Source organism: Symsagittifera roscoffensis, chromosome 4 (assembly GCF_963678635.1).
Source record: "Symsagittifera roscoffensis chromosome 4, txSymRosc1.1, whole genome shotgun sequence".
Taxonomy (NCBI): domain Eukaryota; kingdom Metazoa; phylum Xenacoelomorpha; order Acoela; family Convolutidae; genus Symsagittifera; species Symsagittifera roscoffensis.
This window is the reverse complement of record NC_087065.1, coordinates 58177801-58200439: the sequence shown is the minus strand read 5'-3', so window position 1 is coordinate 58200439 and position 22639 is coordinate 58177801. Positions and strand designations below refer to the sequence as shown.

At 36.6% G+C, this 22639-nt stretch overlaps 1 protein-coding gene and 1 non-coding gene across 2 annotated transcripts in view; one reads left to right on the top strand and one right to left on the bottom strand.

Annotated features, from left to right (window-relative positions):
* Nucleotides 1–22639, top strand: part of LOC134844962 (uncharacterized) — a 161774-nt gene that overhangs the window by 27485 nt on the left and 111650 nt on the right. The window contains exons 10-27 of the mRNA XM_063861788.1: nucleotides 523–749; nucleotides 4464–4615; nucleotides 5332–5579; nucleotides 7610–7834; nucleotides 8537–10772; nucleotides 11163–11334; nucleotides 11718–11971; nucleotides 12203–12384; nucleotides 12668–12848; nucleotides 13185–13354; nucleotides 13790–13852; nucleotides 13975–14185; nucleotides 14361–14575; nucleotides 17019–17220; nucleotides 17856–17941; nucleotides 19605–19752; nucleotides 20272–20294; nucleotides 21671–21818. Of these exons, the coding sequence (XP_063717858.1) occupies nucleotides 523–749; nucleotides 4464–4615; nucleotides 5332–5579; nucleotides 7610–7834; nucleotides 8537–10772; nucleotides 11163–11334; nucleotides 11718–11971; nucleotides 12203–12384; nucleotides 12668–12848; nucleotides 13185–13354; nucleotides 13790–13852; nucleotides 13975–14185; nucleotides 14361–14575; nucleotides 17019–17220; nucleotides 17856–17941; nucleotides 19605–19752; nucleotides 20272–20294; nucleotides 21671–21818 (5143 nt within the window). The remainder of the gene's footprint in view (nucleotides 1–522; nucleotides 750–4463; nucleotides 4616–5331; nucleotides 5580–7609; nucleotides 7835–8536; nucleotides 10773–11162; nucleotides 11335–11717; nucleotides 11972–12202; nucleotides 12385–12667; nucleotides 12849–13184; nucleotides 13355–13789; nucleotides 13853–13974; nucleotides 14186–14360; nucleotides 14576–17018; nucleotides 17221–17855; nucleotides 17942–19604; nucleotides 19753–20271; nucleotides 20295–21670; nucleotides 21819–22639) is intronic.
* Trnaf-gaa (transfer RNA phenylalanine (anticodon GAA)) lies at nucleotides 415–487 on the bottom strand. Its single transcript has one exon. It is a non-coding gene; the product is annotated as a tRNA-Phe (tRNA).

Here is a 22639-nt window from a genome sequence, read left to right as displayed (position 1 = left end):
AAAGAAAAAAGAGATAATAATCGATTTAAAATGGATTATAATGTTACTATTTTTCAAAACAAAAAACCATTATAATCGATTATAATCGATTATTTTTTGAAAAAGTTATTTCTGAAACTTTGTTGAATTATAATCTATTTAAATCGATTATAATTCATTTTTATTCAAAAAACGTCATCGCTTCATTTCTTTTTATTTGACCAAATTATCTGCGCCGTAGGGGCAATTACTTAAAAGAAGGCCAAAAACCGCGTTTTTTTCGGAGCGCACTCACCCTCAAAATTACCATAGATAGGTTTCGAAGCCGCCTTCAGAAAATTTTTAAGATCAGTCGGCCAAAAATGGATATCTCAAAATAGTACAAAGGCGGACTCTTAATTACTGAGGGGGCGTGCAATTCGAGAATAAAATATTTGCCGCGACTCGGGATCGAACCAAGGACCTTTAGATCTTCAGTCTAACGCTCTCCCAACTGAGCTATCACGGCATGTTTATTAAAACCAGTACGCATACTTGTTTCAGATAGCACGACCAACTTGTAGCAACGATCAAGTATATTGCTGTGCGACTGGCAAATGTATAAACACGCAAACAGAGACGTGTTCCAATGAAGTTATTTCCACAGAGGAGGGCGAATATTTCTCTATGTTCAGAAAGGAAATCTGCGACCGGGACACGAATACTTGCAAAGCAGCAACACTTAGCAATAACACCTACGCAACAGTCGACAATGTTCAAATTGTTGCCGTGTAAGTCGGTCGATCTGTGAGCTGACAGGAACAGTGTCACTGTTCGTGTCAAAAGTAGAGACAGGGTGGGGGGTACAAAGCAGGGGTGGATCTAGGATTTTTTCGAAAATTGCTCTCTTTAGGTCAACCAAATTGATTTTGCGAGCACTGCTAGAACACTATTAATCTAATTTGACCAAAAAGAGTGCGTCGCAGGCAAATTTGAAAAAACAGGTCAAAAATGTCGTTTTTGCAAAAACGACATTTTTTACCTGTTTTTTCAGATAAAGATTTGATTCCGAGGGCGCTTGAAGATTTGATTAAAAAAAATTGGAATCTTCTCAATTATTCCCCGCCCCCCCTATTTCGATTTTCATAAATTCAACTTTGGCTGCCATATTTTCAATAGCTTATACAATTTTCAAACAATATATTTGATTAAATTGTGACAAATACGAACGTGCGAAAGTGAAAACTTTTAATTTTTGACATTTTTCCATAACATATTTTAAACAGAAATGATTGTCAAAAATAATACATGCATAGGGGGAAATAGTTAACAAGATCCAAAAATTGCATTTTTTCGGCGCGCGCTCCCCTTCAAAATTAGTATAGATTTGGCGCCAATGGCGCCTTTAGAAAAATTGGATCAAGTTAAAATCCTTCCCCATATAGACCAAGTTAAAATCCTCCACCCCAGCATTGCAATTTAAATTAAAATGCTCTATTTTGATTGGCTGAAAATTCGAACTCAGAACCAAGGTAACATCCTCCCCCCTAAACGGCTTTGGGAGGGGGGTGTGTTTACTTGGTCCGAACAATTTTAGGGTTAGGGCCTACAATGGATGTCATAAAATAATACTAAATCTGCCCCTGTAACAAATAGGCTAACCATGTTTTCGAAGATTTTAAGGCCTAAAAATTTTTCTTCAGGGCGGCCCATCTTAGTTTTAGGGACCCAACTATCATACTTGTATCTTAAGCTGCCGTAAATCATCATTTTCGGCACGGTTGGTTGAACATTTTATGTTTCGGTGCTGTTGTACTTCGGCACTGTTGAACGCCCCCTTAGCGATAGTGCTGGATTAAATTATCCGGACAAAACGAAAAACAATTGAAAAATAAACACGTTTTTCTCAAATTGAGTTGAGATTAGACAAAAAGGGAACAAACATTTTTTTAGAATTGGGTATTTTCTGTCATCAAGATAACCGAAAATAACGTTGTTCAACTGGGTACAAAGCAGGGGAGGATCTAGGAATTTTTAAAAATTTGCTCGCTTTAAGTCGACCAAATCGATTTTGCAATCACTCTCAGAACACTATAAAGACCCTAATTTGACCAAAAATTTTGCATCGCAGAGAAATGTTTGAAAAAAAAAAAAACCGAAAATGCCATTTTTGGGCACTCGGAAAAATTTGATACAAAATGCGTTTTTTCGGCGCGCGCTCCCCTTCAAAATTATTATAAAATGGCGCTGGTGGCGCCTTTAGAAAAGTTGGATCAAATTAAAATCTTCAACCCAAATGACCGAATGTAAATCCTCCATCCCAGCATTCAATTTAAATCAAATTCGCTAAGAGCTACATGTAATATGCTCTAATCTGATTGGCTGAAAGTGCGAACTCAGAATTAGCTTAACAGCCCACGCTTTAAATGGCTTTGGAGGAGAGCGTCCCTTTTCTGTTATACGGTCCAAATTATCAAAATATTAATTGAGCTTCTGTATTTATTGAAACAGCTAAGGTTCACTTTCACTGATATTAAAGTCAACCAATCAGTTTCCAGCATCATCAAAGTTTCCAAATAGCAAAAAATAATAATATTTGGGTCGTTTAACAGAAAAGACTCCGGGAATTTTACCAGAATTATCATACCGCAGTTCATTTTGTAAAATTCGAAACCAAAACTTTACCCAAAAAAAAGTTCGTTTTGACTTTTTTTTAGTTTATCAAGAGTTACTCTAAACTACCAAAATAATTGATGCGAAAATTATAGGCGTATTTCCGCTTGGGGTGCTTCTTTTTTTAAGTCGAACTTTTCAATTTTTCATAGCATTTTTTGAATCATTTTTTTTTCGATCAGTCACAAAGTGTTGTTGTCCCGAGCTCAAAATTAAAAGACATTTCACCTGTGATCTTTTTCGTGAAGTTATGGAGGTTTAAAGATTGCCACTTTATCCAATTAAGGACAATTAATACGCAAAAAAATTTGTGATATTAATGCGTAAGATGCGATACAAGCTGTCAATTATTTACCCAACTGAAGTTATTTCCTTTTTCTCGAAAGGACTGCATCCCGATTGGTTGAAAACTCGCATCGGTCAATTTGCGAAAGAACAAAATACTCAAGTGAACTGTATTGTATCATCCCTTCATCATTTTGAGGAGGGAATTGTTCACAGGGTCCAAATTAGATTAAAAGAAGACATTTACATTGCCCAACAAAGTTTTCAAAGGGTAAAATCTCCAAAAGATTGCGCAAAACGTTTGGAGTTTGTTGTTAAACAAAGAATTCGAGTTATATATAGCAAAAAATTATTGCGCTATTATGCAAAATAATTTTTCTTCTCTTTATTTTTGAAAATTCTGGATATTTATAGGGCGGTTTGTCTTCTTTTCATATAAATTTCTCATCAATTAACTTGGTAGTTTAGATACATATAATTGTACTTATAGATACTTATAATTACCTCTTTCTTGGAAGGAGTGTTAAGTAGATCAGAGTTTGGCCCCAGAAAAAAATTTATTTGAGTACTTTCTGTGCTCTTCACTTACCTCCAAAAACTAGACAAAAATTTGACGTAAACTAGAAAAAAAAACTATTATAAAAATTCTTAATAAAATATATCAATCAGTTCGTAATGCATTAAGTTACTGTTTTCGGTCAGTTTTGTCAATGCATCTGCTAATGTAAATTTTTCTTATTAACAAATCAAACGCAAGGGAATTTTATCCTAGAAAAATTATACTTCAGATTTATAAAAAGATGTTTTTTTAGAGAAGATGATGTGAAAAGATATAGAGCTCAAAGAGGCATTGAAACACTTCTTTAATGTGAAAACAAAATTAAGTCAAGCTCTAGCATAACAATAGGAGAAAATTGATTGACAGAATGATCTTAAAAAAGGATTTTGTGTCAAGGTAAACTATGTTTTGTGCAACCTTAGAGTTAAATTTTGCAAAAAAAAATATAAGATTAGTAATCGAAAAGTTCTACGATAGCTGTTTTTGGTCGATGCGGGTAATCATTGCGCAGCAGTATTTAGATAATCGCTTTTTCATGCTCGTCAGTAAGAAGACAAACGCTATATTAACCAATCGGAATCGAGACAAACTAATAATTATTTATTTCGTAAGTTTGTTTTCCCATCTCAATTCCGATTGGTTTTAATTTATTTGTATTTGTTTGTATTAGTATTTGTATGAACACGCGGTTGTCTAATACAGACCTAGCTCCTCTTCCAAAATACCTTTTTTGTAGTTTTTGATGAATCAAGTAAATTGTGCAGTATGTGTTGTTGTTTTTTAGTTTTTAAAGAACGAATTCAACCAAAAACGGCCAATATTTTGTTGACGAAAAAAGTCTGAATTAAAAAAATGACCTCTTTTTTCTGTGAATATTTATTTTTGTCGGGATCAAATTGGAATTCATTAGGCATATTCGAGCCCAATTTGCACAATTATCCATAATTGAAATCATGGGTGACTATTACCCTGCTAGTCTGTTTTCTAGGCAAGAAGTGAGTGTGGTGGTGGAGGCTGGTGGTTTTGGTCCCAGTGGGGTGAACGTGATGGCCCAATTTGACCCCTCGAGTGAGGAGGAGGTGGTGGTTGTGGAGCCATGTGACTTCCTCTTTGTGTCGGTTCCCCCCAACCTCATTTCATGTAAGTTATAACTTCGTCTATTGCAAAACAATACTAATTTTCTAAAATCTGAAAAATATTCAGTTTTCATGAGATTTGAAAACTAACTAGCTAAATTGTTTCCAAAAAATTTCTTGTGTTTATAGATGTTAGAAAAATAAAAATTCAAGGAGAAAAATACTAGCGGCTCTAGATTTTTTTTGAGAGGGAACGGTTTTCTCAAAAAAACCGCATTTCGTCGCATTCAATGAGGGAATCTAGGATTTTCTTGAGGGAGTACGGGGCTTTTTTAAATTGACCAAGTGACTTTCTGGGGTCTCCAAAATCAATATAAAGACACCATTCTGACCAAATTATCTGCTCGCTGATAAATTTTTGAAAACAAAACAGGCCAGAAAACGCGTACTAGGCATATTTTTGATCAAAATATTGCTTTTTTTTGGCGCCTTTAGATTGCATTTTTTGGCGCTCTTTTTAGCCCCTTTTAGGCGCCTTGAAGGCGCTTTAGAAAAATTTTAGTGTCAATCAGCCCAAATTTGATATCCTAAAATGGTACCAAAGGAGGGACCGTTTGGATCGGTAGTATGGGTCGAAGTCCTTAGGGGGAGGAGCTATTTTTATTGACGCTTTATTCGTGATTTTATTGACACTTTAAGCCATTCGTTACTTGACGTGCTTTCTTTCTTCGTTCCGATTATTTTGCAGCTTCACTAGTTTTAAAATCACTTTCGTTTTAGCTTGGTGGCAAAAGGCGTCATGTCTCGAGAACAAGACTCAAGCCAGAGGAGTTTCAAGCAGCTCAATCTACACTGGCTCATTCTACAGCATGGATCAGTGCATGGAGCACGCTTACAAGTATCTCTATTTCCATAACTTCAACGGGATCTCGCTTTCCAACTCAAACGTCGGCACTGGACCGTTTCAGTGTTTCCTGGAAATCGGCCAGACATCCACTGAACACAATTTCGCATATGACAACTGCAGGGTACAGAAATCGCTAGATTGTAAAAATGAAATTTAGTTATCTAGTTCTCATTTTATTCGGGCTCAGATCAGATACATTGATATGGGAACAGTTTTCAATGACATGGTTATAAACTTAACTAACCGGAGAAGTGGCAAAATAAAGCAATGATTAGCAAGACTGCTCATATCAGGGCGATGACCTGAATGTTCCGATTACCCTTTAACGCCTACGGCTTAGTGTCGATTTCAAAAAATAAAATAAAAAATTTTCCATGAAAAAATCATCACCCACTTGTACATGAATTATATTCATGCCCCTCACGCTATTTAAAAAAAAACTGATATAATTAACATACAGTAACTTACTCATTAGGATTGCTGGCATGCCTCAATTTATTTATTTTTTGTGACCGGCCTGTTTTCATGAGTGCCGCTTTGCATACGGCTATTAGCGCAACTAGAATTCTCTCGCATTTAAAACTAAAATTGATGCCTGCCACATCAAACTGAGTTTTTTATTTATTGCGTATGCTAAGCTGCACGCTTGCTATTCGCTACGCCCCAGATTTTTAAGCTTATACTTCTCGAGCATGCACTGTTGATCCTAAATGGCCAAACTGACAATTTTCAAACCTTCATTTCTTTGCGAAAAAATATCTCAAATAAAACAATTTTTTAAATTGTGTTGAAGGCATTAATAGCTTTAATAGCTATCTGAGGACAAAAATCTCGTCAAACATGGCTGTTTGAAAAATCAAAAATGGTCTTGAGAAAAGAAGGCAACCCGAAAAATAGTCTGTAATTTTTTTTGAAAGTCACTACAAGTTTGCTAGCATCAGAGCAAAGCCTTAAATTTTCTCAAGAAAAGAAGGCAACCCAAAAAATAGTCTGTAATTTTTTTTGAAAGTCACTACAAGTTTGCTAGCATCAGAGCAAAGCCTAACTTTTTCTGAAAATCGTTCGTTGAAAAAAACAGTTTTTTAATCGTCTTTTTTTGTTCATAGCGTACAAATAAGAGCAACTTGTATGCCTCGTTGTCCCGACTTTTGAAAAAAGTTACGGAATATTTATGGTGTGATCGGTTTTTTGTTCAGTTAAGTTTTGACCTTTTATATATGCGTTTTGGACAAAATTTTTTAAAAACCATCTAAAAAATATTGACGTCAGGAGCTCGAATAAAAAATTGAACTTTACCCCAAATTGATCTCTTTTTTGTAAACTTGAAAATGGCGAATTTAACTGAAACGGAACAATTATCGTGCGGTAAGTTGCGTTTTTATAACACGCGTAAGAGAAAACGGTGGCATCCCTCATGCTCGAAGGACCGAAGGCATGAAATTCATTTTTGGTTTTTTTTTCAGCCAATCAGAATTGAGTATTCAAAAAACTCAGGGAATTTACGAAAACCTCAAAGTAAGCAAATAAATCCAGGCCATTAGTGTTAACATTGACCGTTTAGATAATAAGCAGATGAATGAAAATAATGCCGGATCGAAGGCGGATTGGAACAAATTTAATATTTCAAGCATACCGGTTTACGAAAAATAGAAAAACGAAAAACAATAATTAATATATCGGCATCTATTACATCTGCAGCTATTATATTTATTATATAAACTTTTTCTGTTAATATTGGCTTCGATTTTGCGAGAAATGCATTTAGCCAATAGGATAGCCTAGCGATTTTGATCGGTTGAAATTTTTCCAGCATTCTGTCTCTTCATAGTGAGAACCCTCCCCTCAGAAACCCATAATTTAACAAAAAAAGAGATTGCAGGTAAAAATATTGTTTTATTTTGAGCTTACGACATCAATAGTTTCCAGCTGATATAAAAAGTTTTCCGTTCAAAATGGCTAGTTAAAAAGTCGATTTTTTTGGAGGAAAAAACCACCCCGAGCAGAAATGTTTCGTCACTTTCTTCGATAGTCGGAACAACAATAGTCGGAACAATGTTTTGAAATCGTTTCTGCGATGTTTGTTCTATTTTTTTTTAAATAGTTTTTTGGATGTTTGCGCTATTGGATGTTTGCTAGTTGCCCATAATTTAGGTGCCCGAGTACAGCGCTCTCCAGCCGAACTTAGCCTCGTCGGGGCCCCTTAACACAGGAGAAAGAGTGCTGAACTGTGACAAGTCAGTTGTGGTGCCCACACTGAACGTGAGTCTAGGCTTGAGTCTAGACTTGAGTTCCTGCGACTGGACTGGATTCGACATGTCTTACAAATTCGATGGCGGTGTCTTCACTGAACTTCAGGAACCTGGTTATGATTATTATGTAAGAATATTCCGCTTGACGCTTTCCTTTTCTTATAAGTATTCTTACATATTCTGAGCGCTAAAAAAACTGGATAAAAAGACTCCGGTGAAAAAAGTGATTGTGCAAAAGTCAGCCGATTAAACTGTCCTAAAAACTTTCGTAAAATGTAGCTCAAAAATCTCGATCACAGTCCAAAAACTCTATCATATCTCTTGTACGCACAAAGGCTCAGCCGAGAAGCCTTTACGAGTTTAGCTGCATCACTGGCTATGAATTCCCCAATTTGAATGTAGTTTGGTTCAAAAATCTCGAAGAAAACACGAAACTCCCAGGCTAGTGGAAAAATTCAGATACGATTTTTGATTATTTAGAATTTAACATTAAGATTAAGACCAATTATCCACGGTGGATAGGACCAACAGAAGAGCTGTACAGCTCATCACGGCGAACCGCTGTTGTGCCCCTGTTTAAGAACTACATGCAATTTATTTGGTAATTTTTCTGGGCTAGGTAATGTTGCCTCACCCTCAAGAAACGAGCACGGATCATGGTGGGCCTCGAACATCCGACCTTCCGATTGAGAGGCGGAGACGTAACCACTTCACCGCCATATTTTTATTTTGTTTTTTGTTTTTTTTTTAAATTAACTTGTATTGTGTCATTTTCACCGGATATGTCATGTCCACTGCTTCTGCATGACTACTGTGAACTTTATTTCAGCTGGGCTATCACGTGACAGAACCGTCGCTCGCTTCTCTGTTTCATAAATACCCATTGAACACTGCGAATCGCTACTTGCCCATGAATGTTGAAATCAGATCTGGCTCCTACTTTTCTGAGGATCAATTCCTTATGCACGAATCCGAACTGCCCCAGACTATGGAAACCGTTGAACGATTGATTCTGCAGCCCATTTCTAGTCTAAACTCAAAAATGCGACAGCTCAATTCGGGTGCAATTGATTTCAATTACATCTCTGTCAACTCTTTTTTAGAGCTCATCGTTGCATGCAGCGAGTGTACATGTTCGAATTCCAGGACTATCATAAGCTGGGGCGACACTTCGGATCCCGAGGAGATTGTCAACGAACGCGATTTATGCTACGAGACGACTCAAACTCATTTTTACGCGTCTAAAGGTGTGTTCCCAGTTTGCGTAACAGTAGCAAATGATCTTTCGAATGAGAGTTTTTGCCGTGAACTCCACGTTTTGATGCCGGTTCCACCAAAAGAACAAATTGGATTAAAAACTGCTGCAGATTGCTCGGGTACTGGAACAAGCTTTATTGCACTGGGTTCTGATGTCTGTTTCCAGGTATCTTTTCCAGGCCATCTTTCAGAGGTCAACTTTCCTTCTGAATTCACGATAACCGTTGAATATAAGTACAGGATTCAACCTGACTTGTCGGAATCAATTATTGTGAGTTCTTACACTGCAAACCAAATGTGGAATTTTACTGAAACTTTTGAAGAAGCTGGTTTGTTTGATGCTCGAGTATCCCTGTTCAACGAGGGAAGCTTTTCGCTGTTGTACCTCAAATTGGGTGTCTATGAAATAATATCACAATGTGACACGAACATAACATGGAAGTTTCCTCAGGAAGCGGAGGAAATCGGTTTTCTTAAGATGGGTTCGGCCACTAGTGATTCAGGAGTGCTCGGGTATGATAAAGAAATGCACATTTGCTTTTTTATTAACAAAGACACTAGCCCTGAAAGTGATGACCTAACAGTAATAACTTGTCAAGGTCAACACGACAGTTCAAACCTGTTCACGGCCGAAAGGATCAGCAACAACCTCATTTGTTTCCCGATTTCCCAAAATGATACATACGACTGTCATATCAACGTTTCAAACAAAGTAAGCCAATGTTCCGACCGCCATACGATAAAAGTGGACAAACCTATAAAGGGTTTTATGCCCGTATCTTACAACGTTTTTCTTCCCGACGTTCTAGGAAAAGTCGGGTTCTCAACGTTTGACAACGGACAAAAAATGTGCGTGCTAATTTACTGTTCGGCAAACTGCTCAACAAACTTTATAATTACTTATTTCCAGGAGGGTTTAACGTCCTCAGCATGTGAGAGTTCTAGTTATTATAATCAAGCTTTAGCCCAATGTGGTTCAAAGTGTTACAGATCGAGCCAGATGTTCAGTTCGACAACCCCCGATTTGTATGAAGTTCCTCCACAGCAGGCTGGATCCATTGAGATACAATACACTGCATGGAATTCAATAAGTCTAGTTCGGATGCAGAAATATGTAGCTGTAACATCTGAAAGCTGTAACTATCCCGATCTGAAAATAGTTAACGCGGGAGAGCATTATTACGAGCCCATAACACTATTCAAAAAAGCTCCTGCTCACTTTGAGGGTGAAATTTTTGTAGTTTGCCGCGAGACCGACTTAAATCAAATTTCGTGGTGTTTTATGCGCTATAATGAATTAAATGGCGAGATTGTTGAAATGAATAACTCGACTGAAAGATTGTACGGACATTTGGACGATATTTGCACGCCAATTTATCTGGAGTCGGCAGCTAAGTCGACATTAACGTTGTCTGAAGACTTCTTACGTAATATCTCCTACGGACAATATCGCTTTGTTTTCAAGGTCACAATGCAAAAGCCTGAAGGTTCTCAGAGGGCTTTCGACTTCTCATCTTACGAGTCGAACTATGTTCGTTTTGTTCCTAGTGGCTTAGTGGGTCGTATGTTTGAAGACGTCAGTGAGATCTCGGTTTCCAAAGGTCAAAAGATCACCTTGTCTCCCGAGCTGTACAGCTATGACCCAGATGACCCCTCATTGGTTCCGTTCAACTTCAAGTGGTGGTGCAGAAATGTGAAAGAATCTTTCAAGATGGATTTGAAGGGAAATTGGCGCGATGATTATCCCCCTTTCCTAGAGTCTTATGAGTTCCCTGGAGCTGCCGGTGGATGCGATGGAAACGGACCAGGTATTTTTGATGCTTTGACGCCTTTAATTTTGTCGATAGTTTTTCTGGTAAAGTATTGAAATTTTTGTGATCTCTGAAAGTTTCCACAATATTAACATCGCCAAAAATAATCGCAACCGATTGCTGTGCACAGCGAATTCGCACCCCTAATTAGCGTTGCAAAATATCATTGAAAACTTTGAAATTAAAAGTACTTAGAAAATTGAAAAATCTTGAATGTTTTTTTTGAAGTATTTAAAACGGAAAGCTCTGAGCTCTTTTTCTTTTCTAAAGACAGAAAACTGACGGTGAAACACATGGTTGAGTTTGAAATATCCAAAAATCATGTAAAAAAGCATCTAAAAACTAGTAAATGGCTTTTCACGTGGTTCAATTTATTTTCTCTCTTAGGTCGAACTGAGCATTCCGGTGGCTCAGTGGACATAACTGTGGACTTTGAGCCGGGCGATTACTTAATCGTGGCCACATTCCAAGTGGACAACTACACCGGAAGAGTGGGCGTGGCCCAGATCAAAGTAGACGTGTGGGCACTGGAGTCGAATATCCCAATCCTCAAAATACAGTGAGATCATACTCAGACTTTATTTTCTCGGGTCTTTTCTGTTAAACGGCCCAAAATGATCAAACTATAAATTGAGCTTCTGTAGTCATTGAAAAGCCAGATTTTTTTTGCTGATATTAGTTTCAACCTATAAGATTCGAGTGTTATGATCAAATTTCAAAACAGATAGCAAAAAGATCAGTTTTTGAGCCATATAAGAAAAGGTCCGTTTTTTCTCCTAACTCATCTACGTTCTCATTAAGTAGACCTAAGAATCATTGTCAGATCCTAATTTTGAAACTTGAAACGCGAGTTTGACAAGTGGCTCAATTCTTTTTTCAACAGAATCAATTGAACAAAGTTTGCTAGCTAAAATATTTTTCTTCATCAGAAATTTTGTATAGATGCGGCAATGGAACGAAATGTTTTCCCAAAGACATCGACGACCAGACTACAAACACAACTGTGAAGATCAACAAAAACGGCAACCTCAGACTGTTCGTCCAGTGCGTCTCGTTCTGTCCCCGGAGAGACTCCTATCTGGCCTGTGATTGGCTGAACGAGTACAAGGACCCTTCCATCCCATTGGTTGAGGGAGTTAGCCAATGGAGAGAGTTGAACTGCAACTCCGCTAATTACACGGCGTCTTCCGTGCAAAGCTAGTGATAATCTATTTAGACTGCTTCAATTAAAATCATCTAATCTTTAATTAAGGAAATAATTTCAAAAAATTCGGTTTTTTGACGAAAACATTTTTTTTTATTCATTCAAAAGTTTGTCTTTTCTGACCTCTCGGATTTGCGGCCAAAAAATTTATTTATCGATTTCGCGTTGAAACATCATCAGGATCAAGATCAAGCAACTAAATTTCTTTCGAACTTTATTTTAGCCCAGACTTACGTTCCAAAGCGTTGCTTCAAAGATGGCATCATCGAGTACAGAACCAAAGTGTCTTGTTACGACAACTCTCCTCGAGATCTGCTGGGTGATAATTCGGAGTGGGAAGATCAACCAAAAGCAATCGGTAGTACTATCTTGTACTACGCTGTAAACCAGCCCTGCACCAAGTTGGTAAGTTACACAACATGTATTCAGTCATCACTTTTTCCTAACTAAAACTTAAACAAAGCCTCTTAAAATGTTCATACCTTCATGCGATCTTATTATAAACAATAGTTTCTTTCAACCAAGTTTTTTTTGCAAACAAGACCTGTATTGCAAAACACTTTCTTGAAGTCAAGAGCAGATCGCCTTCCAATAGAAAGACTTTAATTCTGTCAAGAGCTGTTTAGTGCGTGCTCGTTTTGGCCTTTGAATTTTATCCGGATTTTCATGTCAATGCCAAGTTTTACAGGGTGTGAATGCATCGTGCTCCGCCCAATTTGTAAATGTGACTCACTCAGCTGACGCCTCCGATGACCCCTATGGGCCAAAGCCAGAGAGTGACCTTGAGGCAGCCATGTACTACCGGATCGAGTGTTCCGGCTACTTCGATCCAGACCCCGCCGACCACATAGTCAAATATAGACTCTATGGTGAGTCGTAGAGTTTGGAGGCAGGGGTAGATCTTAGAATTTCTCGAGGGTTTATTGCGTTACTGGGGTTTTGCAGTAGGAGCGGGTGATAAAGGAGGATTTTCAAGAAACTTTTGACGGGCTTGACGTCGATGTTTTCTGAGCTCTCCTGAATCGCCCATAAGCCTCATATTAGGCAAATTTTTCTCCTCTTCACCGGAATAAAGTTTTCAGTGTTTTTATTTGTTTGACAATTGATTTGAGTTTTTACTTCAAACTTGACCATTCTTTGAACTACACGGTTATAATAATGCATCAAAGATATCATAAACGGTTAATTTATATTTGAATGACCAGGTGTGAACAATGTAAAAAAGACAGGGGGCGATATTATCTTCGAGGGTCTTTCCTCTTTCGTCACCAAACTGGCACCTGGGTCGAGGCAGGACAACTACTTGAACAGTTATTACGTCATAATGCAGGACAAATATGAAGGGCGATGTCAATCGAACACTTTCCAAGTGCAGGTAAGTCTGAAAGATCCATCCTGAACATCGTAATCCGAAATTGTTTCTAGAGTAAAAACCATTTCCATTCAAGCTCGGGTACTTCGGTAGTGATCTTAATTCCATACTCTTTGTCGCTCAAATTTGTAAACTTTGCACCAGATTCCACAATTTTGAAAATTCTCTTGAGTCAAAAATAATGATGGAATCGAAAGGCATAAACATCAGGCGTGAAAATTGAGTTTGGTCACCAAAAATTTATATGAAGTTCACAGACAATGCGCAAATACCAAACGTTTAGTCATGTTTTTTTTTGGTTCTATCGATAAGCAGTTTTTGCAGCTGGAACGAATTCCACAAAATCAGCAATTTTCTAACTGAAGCAGCCAAGTGTTTATTGTGCCACTTTCTTGAGAACAGTTTGAAAGTGGATTTTTATTTTAAAAACAATTTCAGGTGCTTCCTCCGAACTGCAGAGAAGTTAACAATAATGGACAGGACTTCTGCTTGCAAAACGAGGTTAATCTTATGCCTTACTTCAAACCAGCAAAGTTTTTGGTATCGTTATTTCATAATCCATTTTCTGTAACAGTTCAGTAAAAAGTCTGAAATCACTTCTATCAAATCTGGAAATATTTTAGTCCTCGGAAATCTTTTCGGCCTTGAGCACTATCGATCTCGTGCATGAGATGAAGCACGTGATTGACTCCACTGTAGTGAAGCACTTCCTAGAAGGATCATCTGTCAATGTGACCCAAGACGTGGTAGTCTTAGCCTCTCTATCCAACAGAGTAGCTGCAGATCAACTCAGTGAAATCAGACACTTTGCCGGCAAAAACAACTTCATGCCCAGTAAGTTGGAAAAAAATCAGAAGTGGCGCTGATTTTAGATCATTGACACGTTGTAAGTCAATATGAATCGGCGAGCTGCAAACACTTGATCGACTTACACAAATAAATCGGTATCAAAACATTTATTAGGTTTAGCCAACGACTGTCAGAATGTTCAAATTAATTACAATTTCAGTGCCAGACATCGACGTATGCCAAGGACACAACATCACAGTCAAGTGCCCGGAAGGAACCAACATCAAGATGGATCCGACTCAAATGTCTTTTGGAGTTTCGGATATCGACCGCTGTGCCGAGGAGCTACCAACTGACTTTACTTCTCCATTGACATATGCCAGCACATTCGGAAATGGATCAGTGCCTTGTGAAAGAACTGAGTTTTGTTATTCGGTGAGACGTCACAACTACAACGTTTTTGCAAAATTACAATCACTGAAAGTCTTTTTAAATGTTCTAGTTGTAGGTTGTCCAACATGCTACCAATTAAAATAATAGAATGAAACGAATTAAAATTGGGCAAACAAACTCTAAATCGAAACAAGACAAATGTGATGAAACAGCTATTTGTATCGCAATGGACGTTTTTGACATCACTTTTTTTTGAGAAACTCAAGTCAGCAAAAATGATGGAGCGCACAAAAAGTTACCTATGTAATGATTTCTATTGAAACCTATTTTAATGAAACCGATTAGCCAGGAATTTTATCCAGAATAGATATCAAAATTAAAGCTCTAAAAACGCAAACTGATTAATCATCAGATCCAGGGGCTGATCTAGGATTTCCTCAAGGGGGCGGGGGGCGGATTTTTAAAAAATTCGTTAACCTTTTTTTAAGTTCGACCAAAACAATTTCCGAGGTCTCCCAAAGCGCTACAACGACCTTATTTTGGCTAAGTTTTCTGCGCCGCTTCCCTCTCAAAATTTTGAGGCGCGCGCTTCCCTCTCAAAATTAGTAAATATTGAGACCTTTAGAAAAATTTTAGGGTCCATCAACCAAAAACTGATATCTCAAAATAGTACAAAAGGCGACCCATTAAGTCGGCAAAAGAACGCCCCCCCCCCCCCCTAAGTCCGCCCCTGTGAGCAGGCTTACAATGGCTTATTTAGTCCAGTTTCAGCGGCCCGATTATAAATTTTTCTGGGTCTTTTCCGTTATACCCCCCTAAATTGATATACTTTGCAATTCAAAATTCGAGCTGAAATTGAAAGCGCCAAAGCGAGTGAAAAAAACAATCAGTTACCACTCGCGTGCAATTAGCAGCTTCTCGATTAACAAACCTAGTGATAAATTTGCCATATACTTTTGTTTACTAATCGAGCAGCTGCTAATTGCACGCGAGTGGTGTTTAGTTGTTTGTTTCACTCGTTTTCGCGCTTTCAATTTCAAGTCGAAATTTGATTCGCCAAATTTTTCCATTTAGGGGGATATAACCGAAACCATTTTTTTTTCAATTCTTGTCAAGGGTTTTTTCTCAAATCAGCAAACAATTGCTGTCTAAATATTTCTTCTGTAGAGAAATCAAAGTCGGGGTTGTAATTGTGTGCGTTGCTATAAGTTTTCAGATAGGTTTTTCCGATTTCAGTAATCAATCGATATTAACAATGTTTTTTTTTGCACCATAAATAAAATAAAGAAACTTTATTTTTCGATGTTTGTTTGTACTTGTAACCATCTATATTTAAACTTTTTCCCCTTTCTGTTTAAATGCGACAATTTTAAGTTGTTAAACAAGACTTCTCGTATCAGAGCGAAGCCCCGAATATTCCGACAGCTTTTTAAGGTCTATGGAGCAGTAACAACAAGAAAAAATTAACTGTAATAAAGCAAAAGAGAATTTTTTTGACAATTTGAGATTTATTTTGTGAAAATCATCCCTCCACACGCCATATAAGGTACAAAAAGATAAATTTCGCTCGTAGTAACATATCAATTTTGGCAAAAATTTTTCCTTCAATCAATTAAATTTCGATTAAATCTCCGCTCACGCGTTAATACCTCAAATATTTCGCTCGTTAATTGTCCAAAATTGGCCAAAATGGAAATCTTTAATCCACAATAACTTTACAAAAAATAATCACAGGTGAAATATTTTTTCAAACTTCAGCTTAAGACAACAATACCTTTTGAATGATACCAAAAAATTTCTGTCAAAAATGGCTAGTTAAAAGTCGGAGTTCGTCTGAAAAAACCCACCCCGAGCACAAATATTCTGTTACTTTCGTTACGAAAGTCGGAACAATAAGTTTTTTTGTTGTTTTCTAAATTACTGCTATTTGATTCAATTTGTGCGAATTTTGTTAGTTTTTTACCTGCAATCTGATTGGCTGGATTTAATCAATTTTCTTATATTTGAAATCAGTCTTTGAAAGATCAATAGATCCATCAGTGAGATTATACCAGAAGACGTCGAAATGAAAATTGTGGCAAAACTGCACAAATAAAAGGAGCAAGTTGTCCTTGTGAACGGGATGAGAAAAGTACTAAATTCTCATTTTGTAGACGCTTTTCAAGTGCAAAGTTCTGATTTATTTATTAAACGCATTTTAATGATTACTAAAATACTACAATTTTTTTTCGCAAAGCAAAGAATTGCACATTATTAAACTAAGCAACTCTGTAAAACGACAAAAACGTTCTCAAATCGATTTTTTTTTTCAAAAAAAAGAAATTCACGAAAATCTCTTCGAATAAAAAGGTGTGTGTAAAATATATTGATAATGATAGTCAAGTAACTTTTTTGTAGTCCAGTTGTGCCTCTTACCAAATATCGCGCCCGGTCGGTGAGAAACAAATGTCACCAACTGACTTCAAATATGTTGGTTCTGATTTAGGCCACATCCGACTGCAACGGGAAGACTACTTGTCACCTTCTGGTTGAGAACGAAGACAGAGACGCCGGACAGTTCAACTCCAAGGTGTCGCAGGTCAGCAGTGTGTATTCAAGCATGCAGAAGTTCAAAAAGGCCAAAAAGGACAATCTGGACAAAGGAGAACTGAAGAGCATATGTGGTGTGGAAACTCCGAACCCCTTCTGTTAGTATTTAATCAAGAGCATGCGCACTTCTCGAGGTAGATAATTTAACATACTTTTTGAATGTTTTTTTGCCAGTTTTAATTTTAAATTTTGAGGCATCCACCTTCCAGCACACAGGTAAAATAGAAAATTTGACAGGTAAAGGGTACGACAGGTGGTAACACAGCTGGTTCCGTACAAAACAGAATGTATACGAAGGACAAGTCCCGCCACTTTGGTAAAAAGTGTACAAAAAAGCAATTCGAAAAAGCAAATGCTGCTTCAGAATATTTAAAGACCAGAATTTTTTCCTCGAGAACCATTATGTTATTGATTGAGCCAATTATGGATTTACTTAGTTCTTTTTGGGAAATTTATCACATTCTATGCAGTAAAACTAAGAAAATTCGTTTTTTTTTAATTCAAAAACGATATAAGTAACTAAAAGATTAGAAACGATGTCAGGAATTAAGTAAATGGTTTCAGAAGCGATTCAAAGTAACTATAAGGCTAGGATTGAGTTAAGGGTAGTTTCAGGGAAAGTGAAGACTCAAATTTCGATCTTCGTAAAATTTGCGATTGATGAACTAATGTGTACGATACTTGCAAACTCAGATCAAGCATAGAGCTCCAGATTGATTTTGATCATTTCCAGGGGATGTGAGCAACCAGACAGAGATGACTCCAGTGAATGCAATCGGATCCGGCACCCCGCTTTACCAATGGTCATCTGTAGACAAGGTTAATAAGACTGCTCGTATCAAGTAGGAACCCAGAAATCGCTTTAAATTAACTATTTAAATGTTCAAAAAAATTCAGATTGTTTTTGAAGTTTTTGTTGAAAATCATTGTTGTTGAAGTTTTTGTTGGAAATCATAGTCGGGACACTAATCATCGAAGTATTGTTTTCCGTTTTGAAAATAGGTCGTTTTTCCCGTTTTTTTTTCCAAGAACTGCTTTCTACTCTTTCGTTTATCTAAGTGCACAGCTATTTCCCTCAGGTCGCAGGTTTCTTTATGGTAAAATTCCTGCGGTTTGAAAGCTCATACCGATTTCCTCTTTTATTGATGCTGTGGAAGTTTCGCGATCGCCTTTGGTGCTTTTGCTTGAAATGCTTGATCGATTCTTTTTCGCCGCTTTAGCTTAAAGCGGAAAAATGCTCTGTTCCAAATATACTGCGCTTCCAAGTGTTTGAAACAGTTTTTGAATGCATCATTTGAAAAAAAAAAATTTTTTTTTTGAAAATTCACCACACTTGCAATACCAAGTACAAAGTGATTTTTTAAAAGCGTCTAGTAACGTTATATTTATACCAAATATTTTACCTCGAACCAATTTATAATCATTTAGAAGCGGATGTGTTTATAGGACAAATAATCTGGCGCGTTAATTGTCCCAAACTATTTGAATTGGCAACTTTCAATTCCTAAAACTTTCCAGCCTACCAAAATGAGCTCAAGTCATTACTGGCTTCCAGATGGAGTAAATAATTTTGTTCTTAAAAGGCTAGTTAGGAATGCGAAATTGGTTTGGAGAAAAAAACCCGAGCACAAATATTCGGTCAATTTATTTGAAAGTCGGAAGAAAAAATGTAATGATAACCTCGTTTTAAAGTAAGTTTTCATCAAAACAAAAATTTTGATATCAGGGGAAAATCTGAAAGGTGCTGACTGCCCTTTAACTGGTTTCGAATAGTTTTTGGTAAACGAATCGTTCACAAACTATGAATATTAGGCTGATATTGACAAACTTTTAGTGCCAACATTTAAGTCCTGAACGAAATAATATGAACAATTAGCTTGCCTGAATTGAATTTGAACAATTTTGCAGTGCGAGATAGTTTGCCAGCAACACTTTAAGCTTTACACTTTAAACAACACTTAAGGCTTAACACTTTAAGTATCAAAGTGTAAAAGGAACAAGTCGAATCGACTCGTGTCAGGTTTTTATAGTGGTGTTCACATTCGGTGGTGCCACGCAGAGATCCAGGGAACGATCCCTCGAATGCGCTTATAATCTTTTGGAAATTATAATCTTTTGGAAATTATAATCTTTTGGTCTGAATAAAAAAGCTAACGCGAGCATATAAATTCCTCGCTTTCGCAAGTCGGACAAAAAATTAGTGGAATAATGACAAAATGCATCTTCATGGCAAAACACCAAATAGCTATTCGAAACCCCTGTCTCGACTATTCTTTTTCGGTCGAGCACTGGCGTGTGCTCGACTTTGAAAGCCGAAACATAAAGTGAGCACCTCGACACCTGATAGAAAAATGGTGCAGCAACAAATTAACAAACCAGAATAGAAAAAACTTCGAGTCTTTGTTTCTCAAATTTCCATAGTTCGATTCTGAATATCTGAAATTTCATCCATTCAATTAAACCGCTCTTTTTTGCTTTGAAGGCTCTAGACGGGCAATTTGAGAATGATTCATTGGCTAGTCAGTCGTGTTACGTCGAGACATCCAAAGAAGACTCCGCTGTGTTTGAACTGGATCACGATACCATAGTAACTACTGTAGACTTGCTCAATATAGCGGATAAAAATCTTGGTAAGTTACCAGAATATTAATTGTAATACTTCGATATAATTTAAATGTTAAGCTGTTTCCTGATGAAAAAAAAACAAAAAACATGAAAAAAAAACATCATAAACCCTCCTCTGCAATAGGTATCTCGATCAAATCATGACTGATTGTATTCTTACTTTCTGCTATAAATAGCCAAGATTTTTCAAATTTCGTGTCCAATTAAGTTCATATTTATGTCACTAAAGTAAAACGATCCAATATTATTTAAGTTCGAATCACATTTCAGTTAAGAGCAAGAGTCTTTTGAATTAAGGCTTCTGAATTTTATTGTTTCTATCAGCGAAGGTACTTGAGGAACTTTGAGTTCGAGGTAGGTTTTTACATAAATTCAATTACCGCAAATAAATATCAGAAAGGGTTGGAATGTATCATCCCAAACCCTTTTCAGATATGATTCAAGGTATAGTTATGAAAACTTCGAGCAAATCATACCAAATAAAGAGTGTCCATAAAAAGTACTTTGATTTCATAACCATTTAGGGCGAATGGGAGTGGAGAGTCAAGTCACAATGAACTTTTCTTAGAAAAAAAAGTGTTTAACTTTTGTTTCAGAAGGCTAAGTTGCCTAATAATCTATATCTTCCCTCAGTTTTCTCCCCCATCTCCCTAAATATTACAAAAAAGTAAAAATTTACCAGAGCTACTGTGGTTGAACTCCATTATTGAAGTTTTTTTTCGGAAAGAAACTTAATGTGCTGCCTCTCTTTCGCCTTGTTTGAAGCATACTCTCTCCCCTGTACTCTCTTGTATAACGGGTTACGTTGTTGATTGCTGAAAGGAGTTTATTGAATTTTATGTATAACTTTTTAATTCTTCAAAAAAGGAGAGAAATAAAGAGTTCTTTTCTCCATACAATATAAATAAGTTATTAATGTTTGAAAGGAAACTCATTTTTTTCATAATTTCATATCAGTACAATTAATTAGCAACCAAATAACGCGGAGGATAACTGAAAGGCATAAGTAATTCCCACTTAAAGGTTACAGTTTTCATCATACGCACATATTCTGAATAACTTAGTCAGCAACAATGAAAAACAAGTGAAAACATTAAAAGTATTGAAAAACTATTCGGTAAAAAACGGAATTTTGAATGCGTTGCGAGTTTCGACAAAAAACTGCAGGCAGGCTTACTTCATCTGCTAGGCATCAATAAAACATGATTTAAAAAAATCTCAGAAAAAAAAATTTTTCCAAGCTAACATGAGATTTCACAAAAACAGGTTTTTATCTCAAAAATCAAAATGTTTCAGACAAATGTATTTTCAGAATTGATTTACAGCCCAATTTAACATGCTCGGCAGCACTCATCCAAGATCTGAAGACAAATAAGAAATTTTCAAATTTATTATATTAATGCATTTTTTCTACGTTGAACTGAAAATTCAGAAAATTTCCTTAAAACAATTTTTTTCGAAAACTAGAAGTTTTCACATGAACATGTTTGTGCATGAGTTGGCAGTCAACTTGACGCCCTCGAATGCGCTTATAATCTTTTGGAAATTATAATCTTTTGGAAATTATAATCTTTTGGTCTGAATAAAAAAGCTAACGCGAGCATATAAATTCCTCGCTTTCGCAAGTCGGACAAAAAATTAGTGGAATAATGACAAAATGCATCTTCATGGCAAAACACCAAATAGCTATTCGAAACCCCTGTCTCGACTATTCTTTTTCGGTCGAGCACTGGCGTGTGCTCGACTTTGAAAGCCGAAACATAAAGTGAGCACCTCGACACCTGATAGAAAAATGGTGCAGCAACAAATTAACAAACCAGAATAGAAAAAACTTCGAGTCTTTGTTTCTCAAATTTCCATAGTTCGATTCTGAATATCTGAAATTTCATCCATTCAATTAAACCGCTCTTTTTTGCTTTGAAGGCTCTAGACGGGCAATTTGAGAATGATTCATTGGCTAGTCAGTCGTGTTACGTCGAGACATCCAAAGAAGACTCCGCTGTGTTTGAACTGGATCACGATACCATAGTAACTACTGTAGACTTGCTCAATATAGCGGATAAAAATCTTGGTAAGTTACCAGAATATTAATTGTAATACTTCGATATAATTTAAATGTTAAGCTGTTTCCTGATGAAAAAAAAACAAAAAACATGAAAAAAAAACATCATAAACCCTCCTCTGCAATAGGTATCTCGATCAAATCATGACTGATTGTATTCTTACTTTCTGCTATAAATAGCCAAGATTTTTCAAATTTCGTGTCCAATTAAGTTCATATTTATGTCACTAAAGTAAAACGATCCAATATTATTTAAGTTCGAATCACATTTCAGTTAAGAGCAAGAGTCTTTTGAATTAAGGCTTCTGAATTTTATTGTTTCTATCAGCGAAGGTACTTGAGGAACTTTGAGTTCGAGGTAGGTTTTTACATAAATTCAATTACCGCAAATAAATATCAGAAAGGGTTGGAATGTATCATCCCAAACCCTTTTCAGATATGATTCAAGGTATAGTTATGAAAACTTCGAGCAAATCATACCAAATAAAGAGTGTCCATAAAAAGTACTTTGATTTCATAACCATTTAGGGCGAATGGGAGTGGAGAGTCAAGTCACAATGAACTTTTCTTAGAAAAAAAAGTGTTTAACTTTTGTTTCAGAAGGCTAAGTTGCCTAATAATCTATATCTTCCCTCAGTTTTCTCCCCCATCTCCCTAAATATTACAAAAAAGTAAAAATTTACCAGAGCTACTGTGGTTGAACTCCATTATTGAAGTTTTTTTTCTGAAAGAAACTTAATGTGCTGCCTCTCTTTCGCCTTGTTTGAAGCATACTCTCTCCCCTGTACTCTCTTGTATAACGGGTTACGTTGTTGATTGCTGAAAGGAGT